At 39.2% G+C, this 17,375-nt stretch overlaps 1 protein-coding gene across 4 annotated transcripts in view; it reads left to right on the top strand.

Annotated features, from left to right (window-relative positions):
* The first annotated feature begins 1,435 nt into the window (after positions 1–1,435).
* NDEL1 (nudE neurodevelopment protein 1 like 1) overlaps positions 1,436–17,375 on the top strand; it is a 37,143-nt gene continuing 21,203 nt past the window's right edge. For 2 of the 4 annotated variants that reach the window (XM_058559738.1, XM_058559737.1), the window contains exons 1-6: positions 1,436–1,598; positions 9,338–9,435; positions 10,806–10,959; positions 11,878–12,026; positions 14,045–14,181; positions 16,514–16,687. In XM_058559738.1, the coding sequence (XP_058415721.1) occupies positions 9,350–9,435; positions 10,806–10,959; positions 11,878–12,026; positions 14,045–14,181; positions 16,514–16,687 (700 nt within the window). In that variant the 5' untranslated portion in view covers positions 1,436–1,598; positions 9,338–9,349. The remainder of the gene's footprint in view (positions 1,599–9,337; positions 9,436–10,805; positions 10,960–11,877; positions 12,027–14,044; positions 14,182–16,513; positions 16,688–17,375) is intronic. The other 2 variants (XM_058559740.1, XM_058559741.1) reach the window with 1 other exon arrangement.

Here is a 17,375-nt window from a genome sequence, read left to right as displayed (position 1 = left end):
TATAGCAGTGGTCAATAGTGTGGTTTCTGGAGTTAGACAATCCAGATTAGGAGGGTTTGAATCTTGAGTCCTCTTTTTTCTTGTTGAGTGACCTTAGGCAACTTCATCTTGCTGAGTTTCAGCTTCCTCATTAGTCAAATGGGAATAACAACAGTACCTATCTCACAGGGTCGTTGTGAGGATTAAATTCTGCAAACCAAGCGTTTAGCACAATTGCCAGTACACACAGATGAAACAAAAGTGAACTATTCTTATTATTATTATCATGATCTTTTCAACCCTATATTATTCAGAGTCCAGCTCAAGGTGCCACCCTTCCCACAAACCCCATTAATCACGTCTCTGATCTTCATTGATTTGGACACCTCTTACAACCCATTTACATTGTTCCTATTTACGTCCATTTCCTCAAAAATCTAACTGGACCTCCCAGGCTCACCTTGCTCTCACCTTGAGGCCTTACAAGTCATTACTGTGTCCCCAAAACCCACAAATCCAATCCCCAAAAACACTGACCTCAGAGAGAATTACATTGTGCATTACACAGCAGAAGTTCCTAAAATTGTTTTTAAAACAGCTCTATTCCTTCATGTTTCCACTTCCTAAGCAGTTGCCCACCCTCATTTCTCCCCTTTCTGAGCTACTCCCCCCTCAGCCCTCTTCCCTCTCAAGTTCCCTGGACTATAAAATGAATTCCTAGTCCTATAAAATGGATTCCATTCTTTAGGAGTCCCAGGGAGATGAAAACACACACACACACACACACACTTAAATAAATAAATATAAGCTTAGCTACATAAAATATATAAATGGATATTTATATTCTCTTGGTGCCCTCAACGAATCCTTTCATTCATTCAACAAATATTTGAGTTCTCATTTTGTGTCCAGAACCAAGCAAGCTATCTGTTGGACAAGAAAGGCAAAGGAGGTTCTAGCTCTCATGGAACTTACATTCTGCTGGAGGAAGACAAAAACAAGTATAAAATTTCCAGCTAGTCTAAGTGCCGTAAAACGGTCTTTCTGAGAGAGAGGGATGAAGGGCACTAGAACACCCCTGGTATTTCGTAGGGTGGTTGAGGTTAGACTCGAGGTGAAATCTGAGCCGACATTCATTTTATAAACGGGAACACTGAAACAGACACCTGAAAGACCTTGGTGGCTGAAAAACCGGGAGGCAGAGTCTCATCCAGCGTGGTGCCATTGTCCGGAACAGCAGAGAGTTTTTGGGAACCTCGAAAACCGAACGCCCCCACTTCTCGAGGTCCGGGGGCGCCTGCGCAGAGGCGGCCGCCAGCCTGACGTCAGCGCGCCGGGCCGACCCGGCCCCCTGTGACGCCATCCTCGCCACAGCCCCGCCCTGGCCGCCCGCGCGCTCGCGCGCATGCTCGGAACCCCGCCCCCGTGCGTCACAGAATGGCCTCGGACACCCAGGCAGCCCTTGACGTGTCGGGGAGGAGCTGGGCGCGGAGGTGCGCGGAGTGGAGCTCGGGGCTGCCGAAGGGAGCGGAGCTGAGCGGCTGGGCGGGCCTGGCCAGGCCAGCGGAGCGGAGACGTCGGTCGAACGGCGGCGAACATGCGCTTTTGACACATTGGAGGTGAGCCTGCAGTGCGGGGCCGCTCCCGAGGGACCGGGCCGGGCCGGTGGCGCCGAGGCCTGTCCCCGGGAGCCTGCCGGGCCCGGGGGCTGTGTCTGAGGCCCCGCCGGGCTGGGCCGGGCCGGGGCAAGGTTCTGGGCGGCCAGTCCGGGGGCAACTGTTCCAACCGCTCTAACTGCCCCCTCCACGCCCCGGTCCCAGGGGTGGCCCACCACCTGGAAGGGGGCGAGCCGGTCCGCCTCCGGAGGATGTGCCGCGTCCGGGGGTGGAGTGAGGGACGACCGGGACGGAGGCCGGGACGTGGCACCGTGGGCCGGGGCTCTGGTGGCGCAAGGAGTGGCTCAGTTGGAGGTGGCAGCGGCGCGCCCAGCCCTCCGCCTCCTCCCCCCAGCCCTTCAGCCGGGAGGGTGGTTTGGAGCCAGGTTGGATTTTGAGCTCTCGTCGCTTCTCTGCTGTGGCGGGCGAGAGCGGAAGCAGCCCACGTTGGGCTCCGACGGCATTCCCGTGACTCCCCGCCCCGAACTGCTAGTCGTCCGTTTTGGAGTTCAGAAAAGTGTCACCAGACGGGTTCGGGTTGCTTGTGCTCTCCTCTTTTTTTGCTGGTAAGCAACCAAGTAACCCTTTAAGTTTTGTCAAGAAAGCGAGAGTTCTTTACTGATTATTACCTTCCGTTTCTGTAGCGCCTTCACACATTTCAGAACATTCTTGCTATCTCTTTTGAACCTCATCATCCTGTGGTTGTGCCTGATTCTGTTATCGCCATTTGACGGATGGGGAAGTTGAGCCCGGCTGGGGTGGGGAGTATTAAGTGATTTATACTGTGGATTCTGCCAACTGGTGAGTGGATTCGCTTGGATCAGAATTTACGTCTCTGGGCTCAAAGTTATGGTTTCTCTTTGTGGGATTTTTATACTCGTCTCAGCTAGAAAGCAAAACAGAAAATCTGACTTGCCAAAAATATACCAGAAGCCTAGTAGAAGATTTATTCAAATATTTTTGATCGGACTTACTTAGGATAAGAATTGCTACTCAGTTAAAAGAAAAATCCTACTCTGAAACTTGTTCACGGGTTGCTGGCTAATTATTTTGTCTGATATATTGTGTTGCTCTTAATCCACTTATGAAATAGGGTCATGGCTTAGCTAAATCATGAAGTTGGTGGGATAAAATGCAGCATTAAGTCTTGGGTTGAAGAGAAGTAAAGGAGAACTGAGTCCAGATCTCTCTTGTGGATTTTTATCAAAATTATTATTTAAAATTAGAGGTCATAAAGAACAAAGAAAACCTTTGGATAGCCCTGGTTAGAGGTTGACGTAGCCCAGATAGAAATTGCTAAATCTTAAGAAACTGTTCTTTTTTAGTTCTGTTTTGACTTTTTAAATTAAATAAGTTGAAGTTGGATAAGGAACACTTAAGATAAGTAGAAACCTCAGTAAAAACGTACATCTTGCTTTCATGACATCTGTAAAACTTATTTTTCTTCTCATTTTAAACCATGTGGAGATATATTTGGTTACTAAAGCTTAAAATTACTTCTGACATAAGTTACTGAGCACTTCATAAGGTAGAAAAAGAAGTTTGACAGTCAGGACAAAAAGGGAGACCATATTTATGATGGGCTTTGAAAAGTTAAAAATTCTGTAAATATCACCTTTGGGAGAAGTAGAAGAATTTTGGTAAAAAGGTATGTATTACCTACAGTGAGTTCCAAGAGAACTCTTTTAATCTCATTAGTCCATTCTACAACTATTAACAAGAAGCAATATCATATAAAATGGATTTTCTTACCATTGCACAAAGAGTAGTTTCTTTGTAAATACAGCATTTTGGACAGGCTGTTTTATACCCAAATAAGTGGATTTGTCAGTTGCTAGATAACTGGCAGTCCTATACAGTATGATAATAGCCCATGTAAAAGTCAGCACACTTTTGAGATGCACACTCCATCCATATGAGACGTGGTATGGAGGGAAGATTTGGGTAGCAGGGGAGAGTACCTAATTATCTGCCTTCATTTCAGCTTCAGAAGATTGTAGATGTATCATTAAAGCATTTTTTTTAGCAGTATGGTTTTCTGTATTGGCTAACTTTCTATAGCCTTAATATCTCCAGTTACATAGTTTCAGATAACACAGTGAACACATCCTCCCACTGTAACTTGAAGCAAACTGAACAGACTGTCTTTACAGCCCATGAAAAGGTCTTTTGGATATCTGCAGTGGTAGAAAATTTGTAAAAAATCTGATTTTTGGAAAGGATAAGTCTGATGAATAAAATTAGAATGATAAAGCTTGATAATACCAATTAGGAAGCAGTAAAAATGAGGTGTGACCACAAAGAAAGAACTTTTTGTTTAGTTTTTAATCGGGCTCTTCAAGACTACACCAAAAGAAATTTTAGAAATGTTTTCAGTAATGGTGCTATCACTGGAATATGCATATAGCTTCCAGAAGTGATTAATTTTAAGGATTCATTTATATATTATAAATTCTGAAGCACATTTATTTTGTGGTAATACTTCAAAGGTCCATGACTGAACTACCAGTTTTTTATCATTTAATGAAATTTATGCTGTCTTTACTATATGCCAGGCTCTGTACTAAGTACTTTACAAATATTAACTCACTTAATCTTCGTAACAACCCTATTTTAATTATTAGCTCCATTTTACTGATGAGGAAATGGGGCACTGAGTGGTTGAGTAACTTGCCCAAGGTCACCCAACTAGTGAGTAGAGGAGTCTGATTCAAACCTAGGCAGTTTGGCTCCAGGGTCTGGGCTCTCAACCACTGTGCCATGCTGCTCCTACCACTTGTTCCCTGGTTAAATATTTTTAATTGCTTTGTTCTGGAAAAGATGATGGTCATTTTAGTAATAGGTTTCTGACAGATTATAATATTGTTTGAAGGGCCAATGAGCAAGTTGTAGAAGTAGCCTGTAAATTAGAAAAATTGCAGTCAGCATTCAGTTCACATAAGATTCATCAAGAAAATAGAGAAGCATGTGTAAAATAAAAACACATATTAAAATAATTTTGCTAGAATTATTTGACACTGAACTAAGTAGTTGAACAAGGAGGATACAAGAAATAGAACTAGATTCTCAAGAAGTTTCACACAAAAGGCTATTTAAAACCTGAGTCACCAGGGGACACTGATGGAAAAATTGGTAGTTGCATTAAGAATATGACCCTATTCAAGAACCAAAAATCAGGGACACATGGAACTTTATAGTACACCCAGAGGTGTAAACAGTGAGATTCCTCAGGGAACACTACTTAGCTAAGGCTCTTCCAAGTAATAACTGCTCATAGGTCTTCTGATACTGTATAAATAGGTCAATAACAACAACAAAAAACAGCCTCACAGAAAAGTTTCACACTAGGCGTGTGAATGATAACATTTACAGATAAAAACAACCCTAACCCTATTTGTAGAAGGATTGACTCCACATTAAAATACATTCAAATAAATTGGATGCCAGGGAAGGCATCTCCTAGTCATTATGAACTTCCATAAGGGCTCTGGCCTATGGACCACACAGTCACCAATATCAATTGCTGTGTAGTAACAGGAATAGTACTGAAAACTTAAAAAGTATCCTACTTGTGAATAAAATGTTGAAATACTGAAGAAGCACCAGTTACTCAACTCCAGAAAGGCATATCTGTAATCTAGAGAAGGTCCAAACCATGACAACGAAAATGTTTAAGGGACCGAGATGGCTGCCAAGTGACTATAAGCTAAAAAGACAAGAAATGTTCACTTTGAGAAGACCAAGGCTGAGAGAGATTATCATCAAAGTCTACAAAATTAGAAGGGGCGTAAAAAGAATACAAACTTGTTCACCAAATCCTAGAACCTTACAAGGGAGCAACACAGGAAACTTATGACCAAAAATAGGAAATTCACTGATGGCTATAAAAATATGAAACTTAATTGCATACAATAATATAGAATCAGTAAATTAAAAATTTTAGACTTGATATTTTTAATTAAAAAAATGTTTTATATAAGAGTCAGGAATTTCTTGTGTTGTGTTTTGATTTCTCTGGAGTTTCCACTTGCTTTTTGTCTTATTGATGCAACAGTGATGGGCTTTCACCACATCCTCACATTTATCCGGCTTGCTGGTCATGCTCTCTGTTATATGAGATTCCTCGTTTTTCCTGGAGCCGTCCATCTGGCTGAGTTAGTCTCTGGGCCCGATGGACTAGGCTTCATCCTGGGACATCTCTTCTTTGCAATGCTGGGTGGGATCCACTATTTCCTGCACGCTGTGCTGTCCAGGTCTTGTTTTTTTCTTGTTTTGTAACAGTCGCAGGAAGTGTGTGTGAGGTAATCCTCCTGAGTTTTCTCATTTCCTGAATTATCTGTTTCCTCTCAGTTCAGGAGGTCTTAGGATTTTCTTATTCGTGCTACTAGGTTTTCTCATTTGTCTGGTGGTTCTTGGTTGTCCATTCATATTTAAGACTGAAGGGCTGGACAGTGATGATTTTAGGTAGCATGTGTGCAGTGTATCTTGAAGGTTCTACCTAATAAGTCCCATCAGCTCCCTAATCTTCGATGGGGAGCCTGTACTGAGCTTTATGAATGACTGTGAATATGGCTTGGCATGCATCAGACTGATAATTTTGCCTAGCCGAGAACGATGGGTTTTATAATCCTGATTTAATACATGGTGGTGCATTGTGACATACAAATAAACTACCCACGAGTCTTTTTGCTTACTCCATTCGTGAGATAGGAATTCAGATATTAATAAAAAAGAAAGTGGTATTTTGAAAGTAAAGGGAGAATAATGAAAGGAAGATTATAAGTTGATTCAAATATTTGTTGAATTTCTGCTGTGTTCCATGTTCTGGTGATGGCAGAAAGGATTTATAAATAAGACACAGGTCTTGCCCTCAAGGAACTAGCTGGAGAGAGAGACTTAACCTTGCATTTCTCTTCAAATGTTTCTTGTTTAAGATGGAATAAGTAGCAGGAGAATTTTGTTTGCTGTGACTCTCTCATCTTCATAACATTTTGCAAAACCATAATTTATTGGATTGTGTATCAGAAATTGAATATTTGAGCTGCACATTGATATGTGGTTGCCAGTGTTCAAATGGCAAATGCATCTATCCAAATTTGAGGACCAGTGCCCATGAGTTCATAGATTTCAAATGTAATCAACAATTTCGGGGGCATTTTTTGCAAAGACCTTATGTAGAGCATTCAAGGGACAGAGTGATTGTTGCCTCACCCCTGGATGCTTCTCTCATATGTCCTGTAATTATATCTTCATCTGGGTTGTTAATGTCAAGTATGTCCCTCCCCTCAAGGAGACTCAGGCAGTAACTCTCAGGAGTTATTGACAGCACGTGGTGTGATGCCTTTAAGTGCTTGGATATTCTTTTGAAATACGAATACCTCTTGCTGCTGAATTAGCCTCATCCTCATTCACACCCTTACTACAAATTAAATCACACTTACAAATAAGATTCTTTCTTTTTTTTTAATAATTTTTATTTATTTATTTTTTCCCCAAAGCCCCAGTAGATAGTTGTATGTCATAGCTGCACATCCTTCTTAGTTGCTGTATGTGGGACACGGCCTCAGCATGGCTGGAGAAGCGGTGCGTCGGTGCACGCCCGGGATCCGAACCCCGGGCCGCCAGCAGCAGAGCGTGCGCACTTAACCGCTAAGCCACAGGGCCGGCCCAAATAAGATTATTTCTGCATCTGTGAAAATGGAATGAGAATTGGGAACTTTGATGAAGGGATAGGATTATAAAATTAATCAGTATTATTTACTAATCAGTATACATACTTGAAGAAACATAAGTCATCTAGTCCAAACCCTCTTTAGATGAAAAAACTGAGACTTTAGGAGATTAAACAGATTGCTTGAGGAATTTAATGGCAGAATTGGAACCCTAGAACCCAGTCTCAACAGGACTCCCAACTCTGTGGGGTTTACATTTTAATGTGCTGTCATGCTATAAGGGTATCTCTAAGAGTAGAATAGTACAGACAAAAGTGTGCCAGTGTAGGGTAATCAGATTAGAGGAGGGTGCGTTTGGTGCACTAAACATTTATCCTGTACTTAACAGTGTCTGACACATAGTAGGTGCTCAGTACTTGCAAGCAGTACGTGCTTTCTTTGAGCAAGGTGTTATGCTTGGTGTCATGAAGAGATGCGAAGTGTGTCAAGGATCCATCTCTTTTCACAGAACTTTTAGGTTCATTGGTAGTTTAAGATATTTGGAAGCTTGACTAACAGACGTTGAAAGTAATAATAGATGGTGTGGTCAGGAAAGACTTGAATAAAACAGAAAAAATTGCAGTAGGCCTAAAAGGAATTAAACTAAGTGTATAAAGTTACATTTTAATTTTAGTCAACTAGAAACCACTCTTGTACCTCTTTGGTAATACCCACCCTGAGATTGGAGTTCTGTATTCTTGTGTGTGCATTTTTGCTAACCCTTTATGAGTAGATTGTGCTAGGTAAACTCCAAGTTCTCTACAACTTCAAGTTTTTATTAATTTACTTTTAAAGCTGGTCTTGAGTTCTTGCTGCCAGTGTGGATTAGGTTGAATCAATTTTGGTTTAGTTTAGTAAATATTATTGAGTATCTGCTATTGGGTAGTCATTGTGCTGGGGTAGAAATAAGATAATACACAGCCTAATAGGGGACACAGAAGTGTAAGCAAATGCATTACTATGTGGCAGGTATATTCATGAAAGCATGTGTGGGGTATAGAGGTAGCCAAGAGTGCAGGAGATTTTAGTGCTAGCTGGGTGAGGGCAGGAAAGGCTTTCTGGAAAGATGACAGCTGGGTTTTAAAGGATAAATAGGAGCTTTCCAAGTGCATAAGGAAGGGAGAGCCATTCTGGGTAGAGGAAACATCCAGACCTGAAACAGAATGGTGTGTTAAGACGATTTTGAACAGTATTGCTGGACTATAAAATTGGGGGAGGGGGTTGTGGGAGGTTAGACTGAAACGCTCTAGGCATGAAGCTAGAGTGAGCCCAGTGTCTCTGGTAGTCCATCTGGCCTGACAAGCATTGGAAGTTTTGGGTAATCAGTCCAAATGCAAGCTTAACTAAACAAATACTTTTTCCCCCTCTCTGAACACTTTGGGAGAAGAACCAGGATGCAAGAACCTTGAAGTTGGGGGTTTAGTGCACTTATGGAGGAGGCTTTGGATTTAAAAGATAATTAACAGGAATTTTTTAGAAATGTAATAATAGTAAATTACTGAGAATGTGGTGCCTGATCTCCTAGTAGGGTCACCTGGCATAGAATGTTTCAAGCAGGTGTTTTGAAGCAATTGTATAACGGAGAAGAACCTGCAGTAGCAGCAGCTCTGACAATAAGCTTGTTTCTGTCACCTGATTCCCAGAAGACCAGTTGGCTGTAAACCAACTGCTGGAGCCTTGTGTGCAGGGTGATTCCGTGGGGCCAGTTCACCCAGAACTTAGCGCTTCAACTGAAAGTGCTTCGTGTGGCTTCATACCAAAGGACTTTGGATCTCCTCTCCTGTCGTGACCTTATCCACAGTATTGGTGTTCCCTGAGAGTGGGACAGGGAAGTGATTTATGTGTCTGAATTATAATAGTTAACTACTCTTAGAATCTTTCATGTTTAACTCCCTCCAAAATGCTGCAGATTTAGTGTTGTCTCAGATTTTATACTTTTACTTAAATTCCGGTGTTCTCTATTAATTTATCTTTGTCTTTAATATTTCACAGGCTTTCTTGATCATGGATGGTGAAGATATACCAGATTTTTCAAGTTTAAAGGAGGAAACGGCTTATTGGAAGGAACTTTCTTTGAAGTATAAACAAAGGTAGTGCTGAAAAGCATCCTAAAAATAGGGGAGGGCATTTGGAATACACCATCTCTAGCTTGTGCTTTTTTTTTTTTTTTTAGCATAAAGCTAAGTTTAGAGTTTCAGATTTAAGATTGGGGTTCTAGAAATAGTCATAACATTGCTTGTCTTTCAATAGTATAAAAATGCCATAAATCTTTATATTACTCAAATTATTGAAATAGCAAGAAAACTTAGTGTTGTTTGTGGTAGTTTACCTCCTTTTATGCTTATTACCACACTTGGCCATCCTTGGTCTGCTGTGTGTGCACTGATTCTGCCTCGTCATTTTGGTCTTTTGGAGGTTCTGATAAGCTGTGTAGAGCTCCGTATAGCAGACTTTAGTTCTCTTCAGGCAGGCGTTATCAGTGTCTGGAGCCAGCAGAGCTTCAAGGGCGCGAGAAGAGCATTAGGGGAATAGAGCATTTTATAAAATCTCAGTTATTTTAATTAGTTGGGAAAACTTTTAGGTAATAATATTTTAAGCACTAAAACTTGTCTTAAATTTCTTTTTAAAACGAAATCTTTCTAAAATGTATATACATTTTTCTACTTTGGTTAACAGAGTTTACTAAGCCTTATCAAACCTTTTATTGCTATTTATTGTTATTGCTGAAGCCAGTTATTATATTGTGCCAATGGATAGAGAAAGTGTGTGTTTGTGGCAGGGGTTCTTAATCTTTTTTGTGCCGTAGATGCCTTAACAGGCTGGGGAAGCCTATAGACCCCTTCTCAGAATACCATTTAAAATGCATAAAATGGGGGCGGGGCCCGTGGCGTAGTGGTTAAGTGCATGTGCTCCGCTGCTGGCAGCCCGGGTTCAGATCCCGGGCGTGCACAGATGTACCGCTTGTCAGGCCATGCTGTGGTGGTGTCCCATATAAAGTGGAGGAAGATAAGCACAGATGTTAGCCCAGGGCCAGTCTTCCTCAGCAAAAAAAAAAAAAACAGGAGGCTTGGCATGGATGTTAGCTCAGGGCTGATCTTCCTCAAAAAAAAAAATGCATAAAATTAAATAATAGAATTACAAAGGAAACCAAGTATATTGAAAAACACTTATCTAAATATTAAACTAATTTATAGTATAAGAATACACGCTTCTTTATTAATATATAAGAAAGATCTAGGGGTGACTGTATAAAATGGGAGTCCTTTTGGGGCTTATCACTCATTTTCATTGAACCCTGAATATAGAGTAAGAGATGCAAAACAGATTGTCTTTATCGTTTAGTATATTTTATGATAGCATAACATTCAGGCAAAAATTATTGAATTGATGTATAATCATCTTCAAGATGATCCTTGTGGTTCCTATTGTAACTTATCTTTCCCACTTCGTTTCTGATTAGCTTCCAGGAAGCTCGGGATGAGCTAGTGGAATTCCAGGAAGGAAGCAGAGAATTAGAAGCAGAGTTGGAGGCGCAGTTAGTACAGGCTGAACAGAGAAATAGAGACTTGCAAGCTGATAACCAAAGACTGAAATACGAAGTGGAAGCATTAAAGGTAATTGTGACAACAGAGGCGGGTGTGTAATGCGCTGGGTCTTATTAAAATGAGAAATATATTTTTTCAGGTGGAGCTTAAGAGCAGCAGGCAACAAAAAAATATAAAAACGCTCAATGTGAATTTTTGACAAACTGTTTTCTTTCACAGAACCAAGGGAAAAGTGGTTTAGTGTTTACTAGTTCACTTAGAAACTCTGTAGCTGTCAGTTTTCTAGCTGTAATGTTCTTAGCTATAATAGTATATTGTAGTTCCTATAATTTTCAAAAGTGCCTGATTATTTATTTTGATAGACTGCCTTATTCTTTGGTACTTTAAAATTATATTTGTGTGTAACACACATTTATTTCATTATTGTTCATAGTCCCTTTAGTTTTGGAGTTTAGTTTGGGTTTAAAAATTCCCTTCTAAAAAGGAATTTTCAGGAGTAAGGATTAACTCTTTTTGCTGCTCTTCATCACCTGCCTTAGCCAAATACTTGGAGTATTTCCGTGTCTGGGGAGTGAGTGGATTTGGGGAAGGTGGGGATGGGCAGGGAAGGGGTAGGGAATTTGAACTCTGTTGGTCTACTTGTTTATGCTTACCCTGGGCTGCGTTCAGCCTGAGAACCCAGAGGTCCCTACCATGTTTGGGGTTTTTGAGGCAATGGTTTCATTATTTTACTTCTTTTCAGAGAGATCATTATTAGATTTTTTTCTGAAAGGAGAACAATTGACTATTTAAATTTTGTATGAATTAAGGCACTTGGAGTGGATGTGTCATTGTTTCTAAATATTGTAAAAAAGAGAGGGGATACCATCAACTCAGATTGTGGGTGAATTCCTTGGCTTTTCCCTCCCATTTAACTTGGGTTGTATCCTTTATTAAAGAAAACTATATTACTGACACATACTTTCCTTCCTATACCCATGCCCTCAGGAGAAACTAGAACATCAGTATGCACAGAGCTACAAGCAGGTCTCAGTATTAGAAGATGATTTAAGTCAGACTCGGGCCATTAAGGAGCAGTTGCATAAGTATGTGAGAGAGCTGGAGCAGGCCAACGATGACCTGGAGCGAGCAAAAAGGTAAATAAAGGATGTGCATTTTGTTAGAATAAGCAGAGTTGGCAATCAGTGATGAGAATCTATGTCTTTAGGCTCAACCTATCGCCTAGATCTTAGCCTTAGTCCTTAGTCCCAGAACGTTTCCTTTTGGTATTTTGTGTCATCTGTAACTCAACACATGAAACCAACCAAAAATCCTTATTTCCCCAGATAGTGCTCTTCCAAGCTTTTCTTTCCATTGTTTCTTCTTCTTTCATGTAGCATTGTTTGTCCTGTTGGTTTTCCTTTAAAACGTCTCATTCCTTCCTCAGTCTTTCCCTCCATGTTCTCAATACTATCATACTTTTTGTAGGTCCTCACATCTTAGACCTGAATTCAGCAGTTATTTCCTCACTGATCTGTCTTTAAATTTTTACGCCTTTTCATTTTCTTATGTGTTAATACTGATCAATAAATTTTCTCAAAATACTGCTTTCATTACAATTTTGCGAACCAGCCTATAGTAGCTTGCTATTATTGTGCCAAGCTTTCATATATCTATAATTAGTTGTTCCTTAACCATTCCAAACTTAATTCCTATTAATTTACAATTAATGTCTGGTATTTCTTTCCTTGATATTTGAGTGACTCTTAAATGCCTGATGTGATGCTGGAGTTGAGAATTGAAAGATAAGCTTGCCACTGCCCTTGGGCGTGACAGATATGGACATTTCGTATGATAAATACTCTAGTAAAAGTGTGTACAAGCTGCTCCAGGGCATAGAGAAGGGAGCAGCCAAAGTACCCTGGGGTAATTGGGGAAGCTGAGTCTGCACAGAGGAATAGAAGTTAACAGAGGTGAAGAGAGAGATGTAAAGGCGGAGAGGCAGGAAAGTGTGTGAGGTATTAATATTTCACTTTGATTGAAGTGTATAGAGACAGTATGGCTGAACAAGATGAGACTGGAAGGTGGTTGGGACCAGGTTGTGAAGAACCCTGTGTGCTATGTTTGAAAGTCATTCTATAGGCAATGGAGGGCTCTTTAAGGATTTTTTAAAACAAAGGAGTAATATCAGATTATGATTTGAGAAGATTGTACTGAGGAACTTAGAAGTAGGGAGGAGGAGATGTGAAGACCATTTGGGAGTAATCCAAGTGGTGGATGAAGAATTAAGCCAGGGGCAGAAGGTTGGAGGAGAGCAAATGGAATTGAGAGACATTTTAACAGTTGACAGAACTTGATAAAATTGGGCATGGCATTAAGAGTTCTAACCTGAGGGGGCCAGCCCCGTGGCGTAGTGGTTAAGTGCACGCACTCCGCTGCTGGTGGCCCGGTTCGGATCCCAGGCGCCCACCCATGCACCACTTGTCAGTCCGTGCTGTGGCGGGGTCCCATATAAAGTAGAGGAAGATGGGCACGGATGTTAGCTCAGGGCCAGTCCTCCTCAGCGAAAAAAGAGGAGGATTGGCGTGGATGTTAGCTCATGGCGATCGTCCTCACAAAAAAAAAAAAAAAAAAAGAGTTCTAACTTGAGGTTAGGAAATTTTATTTCTGTAGCAGAGAGCACATCGTGGGTAGGGGGCACATAGTGGGTACAAGTTAATGTTTGTTGAATAAGTAAGATGAGAAATGCAGGAAGAAGAAAAGCGTTGATAGGAAGAAAGTAAATGGAGTGAGACCTGGGACTTTGTGTTTTAAACAAATTCTTGGTTAATTCTTACATACTCTGAAACTATTGAAAAGTTTTATTCCTGAAAATGTGTAAACTTGATTGTATTGTATTTAAAATCCAATGGGAGATATAAATTGTATAATAAGTTGCCTTCCGTTAAGGAACTTAAGGAATTTAGAGGGAATTTAAAAGAAAAGAATATATTGAATGGCCCCGAATAATAGTAGACACGCTAAATGTCACCAGAGGGGGTAAGAGCATTCTCTTTCACCTGGGCCAGGCTTTCTAGGTCAGGAAATGACATGAGGAGAGACTCACAGCTTCCTTTTGTATTAACTATTTGCACATTATTTATTTAATTCATGGATTCTAATTTTTTTTTTTTAGGGCAACAATAGTTTCATTGGAAGACTTTGAACAAAGGCTAAATCAGGCCATTGAACGAAATGCCTTTTTAGAAAGTGAACTTGATGAAAAGGAATCTTTGTTGGTCTCTGTACAGAGGTTAAAGGATGAAGCAAGAGGTAAAATAACTTAAAGAATATTTATCCATTACCTTACTGACCCTAAGCCAGAATTCTAAGCTAGCTTCAGGATCAGCTTTTTAAAGCTATACATTTATATACTTTTATATGCTAAGTACTTTTAATCTGTTAACTTAGTTAATTCCACATCATCAACTGTAGGAGGCAGATGTTATTATCCCCATTTTATAGGTCAGAAAACTGAGGCACAGAGAATTTGAGTTTTGTCCAAGGTCTTTTAGCTTGTCAGTTGGGATTCAAACCCTAGTCTGTTTTCCAAAGCCTTAACCACTACCACTGTGCATATATTGCTTGGTTTGTTTGGATTTTTTCCTTTTTGCTTCTACATAAATAATTTTTTGTTATGCAAATAATATTACATATGTGTACATATTGCTCTATACATATAGTGAATATATATTTTCCTTTAAAATTCTCCTTCCCTCCCTCTTTTTTTTATGTGTGGTAGAATGCAGAATAGAATAAGGCCGAAAATAAAAATCACTGCCAATCCCTTTATCTTGAGAGAACCCGCTAACAGTTTGGTGTGTTTCTTTCCAGTCTTTCCTATGACTATACATAAACATACCTATATATTTTTTTCCTTTATATAATTGGGACCACACTATGTATACATATATATTTTTTTTGCTCCTTAATAAATATAATCAATGGCATTTTAAAAATCTTTTAAAACAGATTTTTAAAAATGTATAATATTCTATTATATATATTTTATTTGATGAGTCCTTTATTATTGGTGGTTAATTTTTTGCCATAAATAGTGCTGTGAATAGGATCCTCATACATAATATTTAGGAGTATCTTAGATGATGTCTTTAGAATAGATTCTTAGCAGTGGCAAAGGATATAGATGTTTTTAATGATCATAGTAGACACTGCTAAATTTGATACCTTTACACTCCCTCTGGTGGTAATTGAGAGTGTCCTTCTCACACTGTTTACTAGCATTGTGAATAATAAAAATAGATTTAAAAATTATTTAAAAATCCATTTGAAAGTTGAAAATTGGTATCTCATTGTTTTTTAATTTGTAGTTCTTTGATTACTGGTTGTGAAACTTTTTGTCCATTGTTTTTGGCTCTTAAAAAATTTTTTTTTTCATGCCTTTTCCTTTTTTTAGGGGGGATTATTTATCTGAAGAACTTCTCATAATTTATAAAATGTATAAAATAGTAACTGTATCCTATTTATTTATAATTATGGCCAAAAAACACATGACAAAATTTACCATCTTAACCATTTTTAAGTGTACAGTAGTGTTTAATTATATTCACATTGTTGTGCAATAGATTGCTAGAACTTTTTCATCTTGCAAAATTGAAGCTATACCCATTGAACATCAACTCCCCATTTCCCCCTTCCCCCAGCCCCTGGCAACGGCAGTTCTACTTGATTGTTGCTATGAGTGTGACTACTTTAGATACCTCATATAAGTGAAATCATACAGTATTTGTCTTTTTGTGACTGGCTTATTTCAGTTAGCATAATATCCTCAAGGTTCATCTGTGTTGTAGCATGTGTCAGAATTTCCTTCCTTTTTAAGGCTGAATAATATTCATGGTATGTATGTACCGTATTTTCTTTATTCATTTATCCATGGATGGACATTTGGGTTGCTTCCACCTCTTGGCTATTGTGAATAATGCTGCCGGGAACTTCAGTATGCAAATATCTGTTCGAGATCCTGCTTTGAATTTTTTTGGATATATACCCAGAAGTGGGATAACTTTGTATCCTTTTTTAACATAAGGAAGTATTCTGTAGGTCAGTTGCATAACTGGAAAAGAAAACATTAATTTTGTCTTAAAAATTCAATATTTGAAAACAAAAAAATTTGCAACTATTCTATTTCCTTTCTAAAACAAAATATTTCATAGTGATTATTTATAAAAAATACCAACGCATTTAAAATTAGAAAAATGCACTTCATTGATTTTGCAAAAACCCCCATAGTACATCATTTGAAAATAAAAGCAAATGAGTTGGTAAAGAATATTTATTTTTGTGTCATATAGGTTCACTGTGAGTTCTACTTTGGACTCTGCCCTATTTCTTTTTTGCATATGGGCATAGATAACTTCCCTCAGGTTATAGCTTTTTTTTTGGTTAAAGCATTTTTAAATTCTAAAAGATCATTTAGACAGTAGGGTTGTCATTTTTATTCCCCTAGAAATAAAAATTGTTAAATAGGAAATTTATTTTTGAGAAATAGTAATTTAGGAAGAATATCTCTATGGCATTTCAGATGTGACTGCTTGTTGTATTTGCTTCCTGTAGTGAGTATTACTACCTTTGCAACATTTTACAGATTTAAGACAAGAACTAGCAGTTCGGGAAAGACAACAGGAAGTAACCAGAAAGTCGGCTCCCAGTTCTCCAACTCTAGACTGTGAAAAGATGGATTCTGCTGTCCAAGCCTCACTTTCTTTGCCAGCTACTCCTGTTGGCAAAGGAACAGAGAACAGTTTTCCTTCACCAAAAGGTTTGTAATGTCTTTTCTTTTTGAACCTGTGGTAGATTATCAACTTAAGAGGGTTTGCTGATGAAGCAGGGGTTGCTAAGGTTTAAGCAGTAATTCCAGTTTAAAACTTGGTTAAATCTAGCACTGTGTGAAACAGAAGGAACTGTTTTCCTAGGCGGCTCACACAAAGGAAACAATGAAATAAATGATGGCTACATTTAAGACAAGAGAGGCTTAATAAATTGAGATTTTAAAAAGTTAAAGGTTTTTAAGGAAAGTTAATTTTTTGATTATAGCAGTAATACGTGTTCCCGTAGAAAACTTAAAAACAGAAAAGAATAAAGAAGGAGATAAAAAGCATCTGCAATCTTACCGCTTAAAGTCAACTACTGTTAACACTGAATGTTTTTCTATTGTGTGTGCTTCTTTGTATTTGTGCACACCTTGTTTCACACAAATTTTGGGATCATATTTAAGTACAGTTTTATTTCTTGCTTTTGCCATTTAATGTATCTTGGGAGACTAGGAGCCTGTATACACAGAATGTACAGAGACTTATTGAGTTACCATTCAGACTCATATGAGATTGGTTGAATTGACATGTCCATTCTATTACATGCTTCAGCAGCTGCCATTTTCAAAGGTGACATTCAGAGTAACTGATGAGTAGTACATAGAGAATATTCCTTTTGCCATCAGCAAAAGTGTT

Source organism: Diceros bicornis, chromosome 18 (assembly GCF_020826845.1).
Source record: "Diceros bicornis minor isolate mBicDic1 chromosome 18, mDicBic1.mat.cur, whole genome shotgun sequence".
NCBI classification, from domain to species: Eukaryota; Metazoa; Chordata; class Mammalia; order Perissodactyla; family Rhinocerotidae; genus Diceros; species Diceros bicornis.
This window is presented reverse-complemented; position numbering and strand designations above follow the sequence as displayed.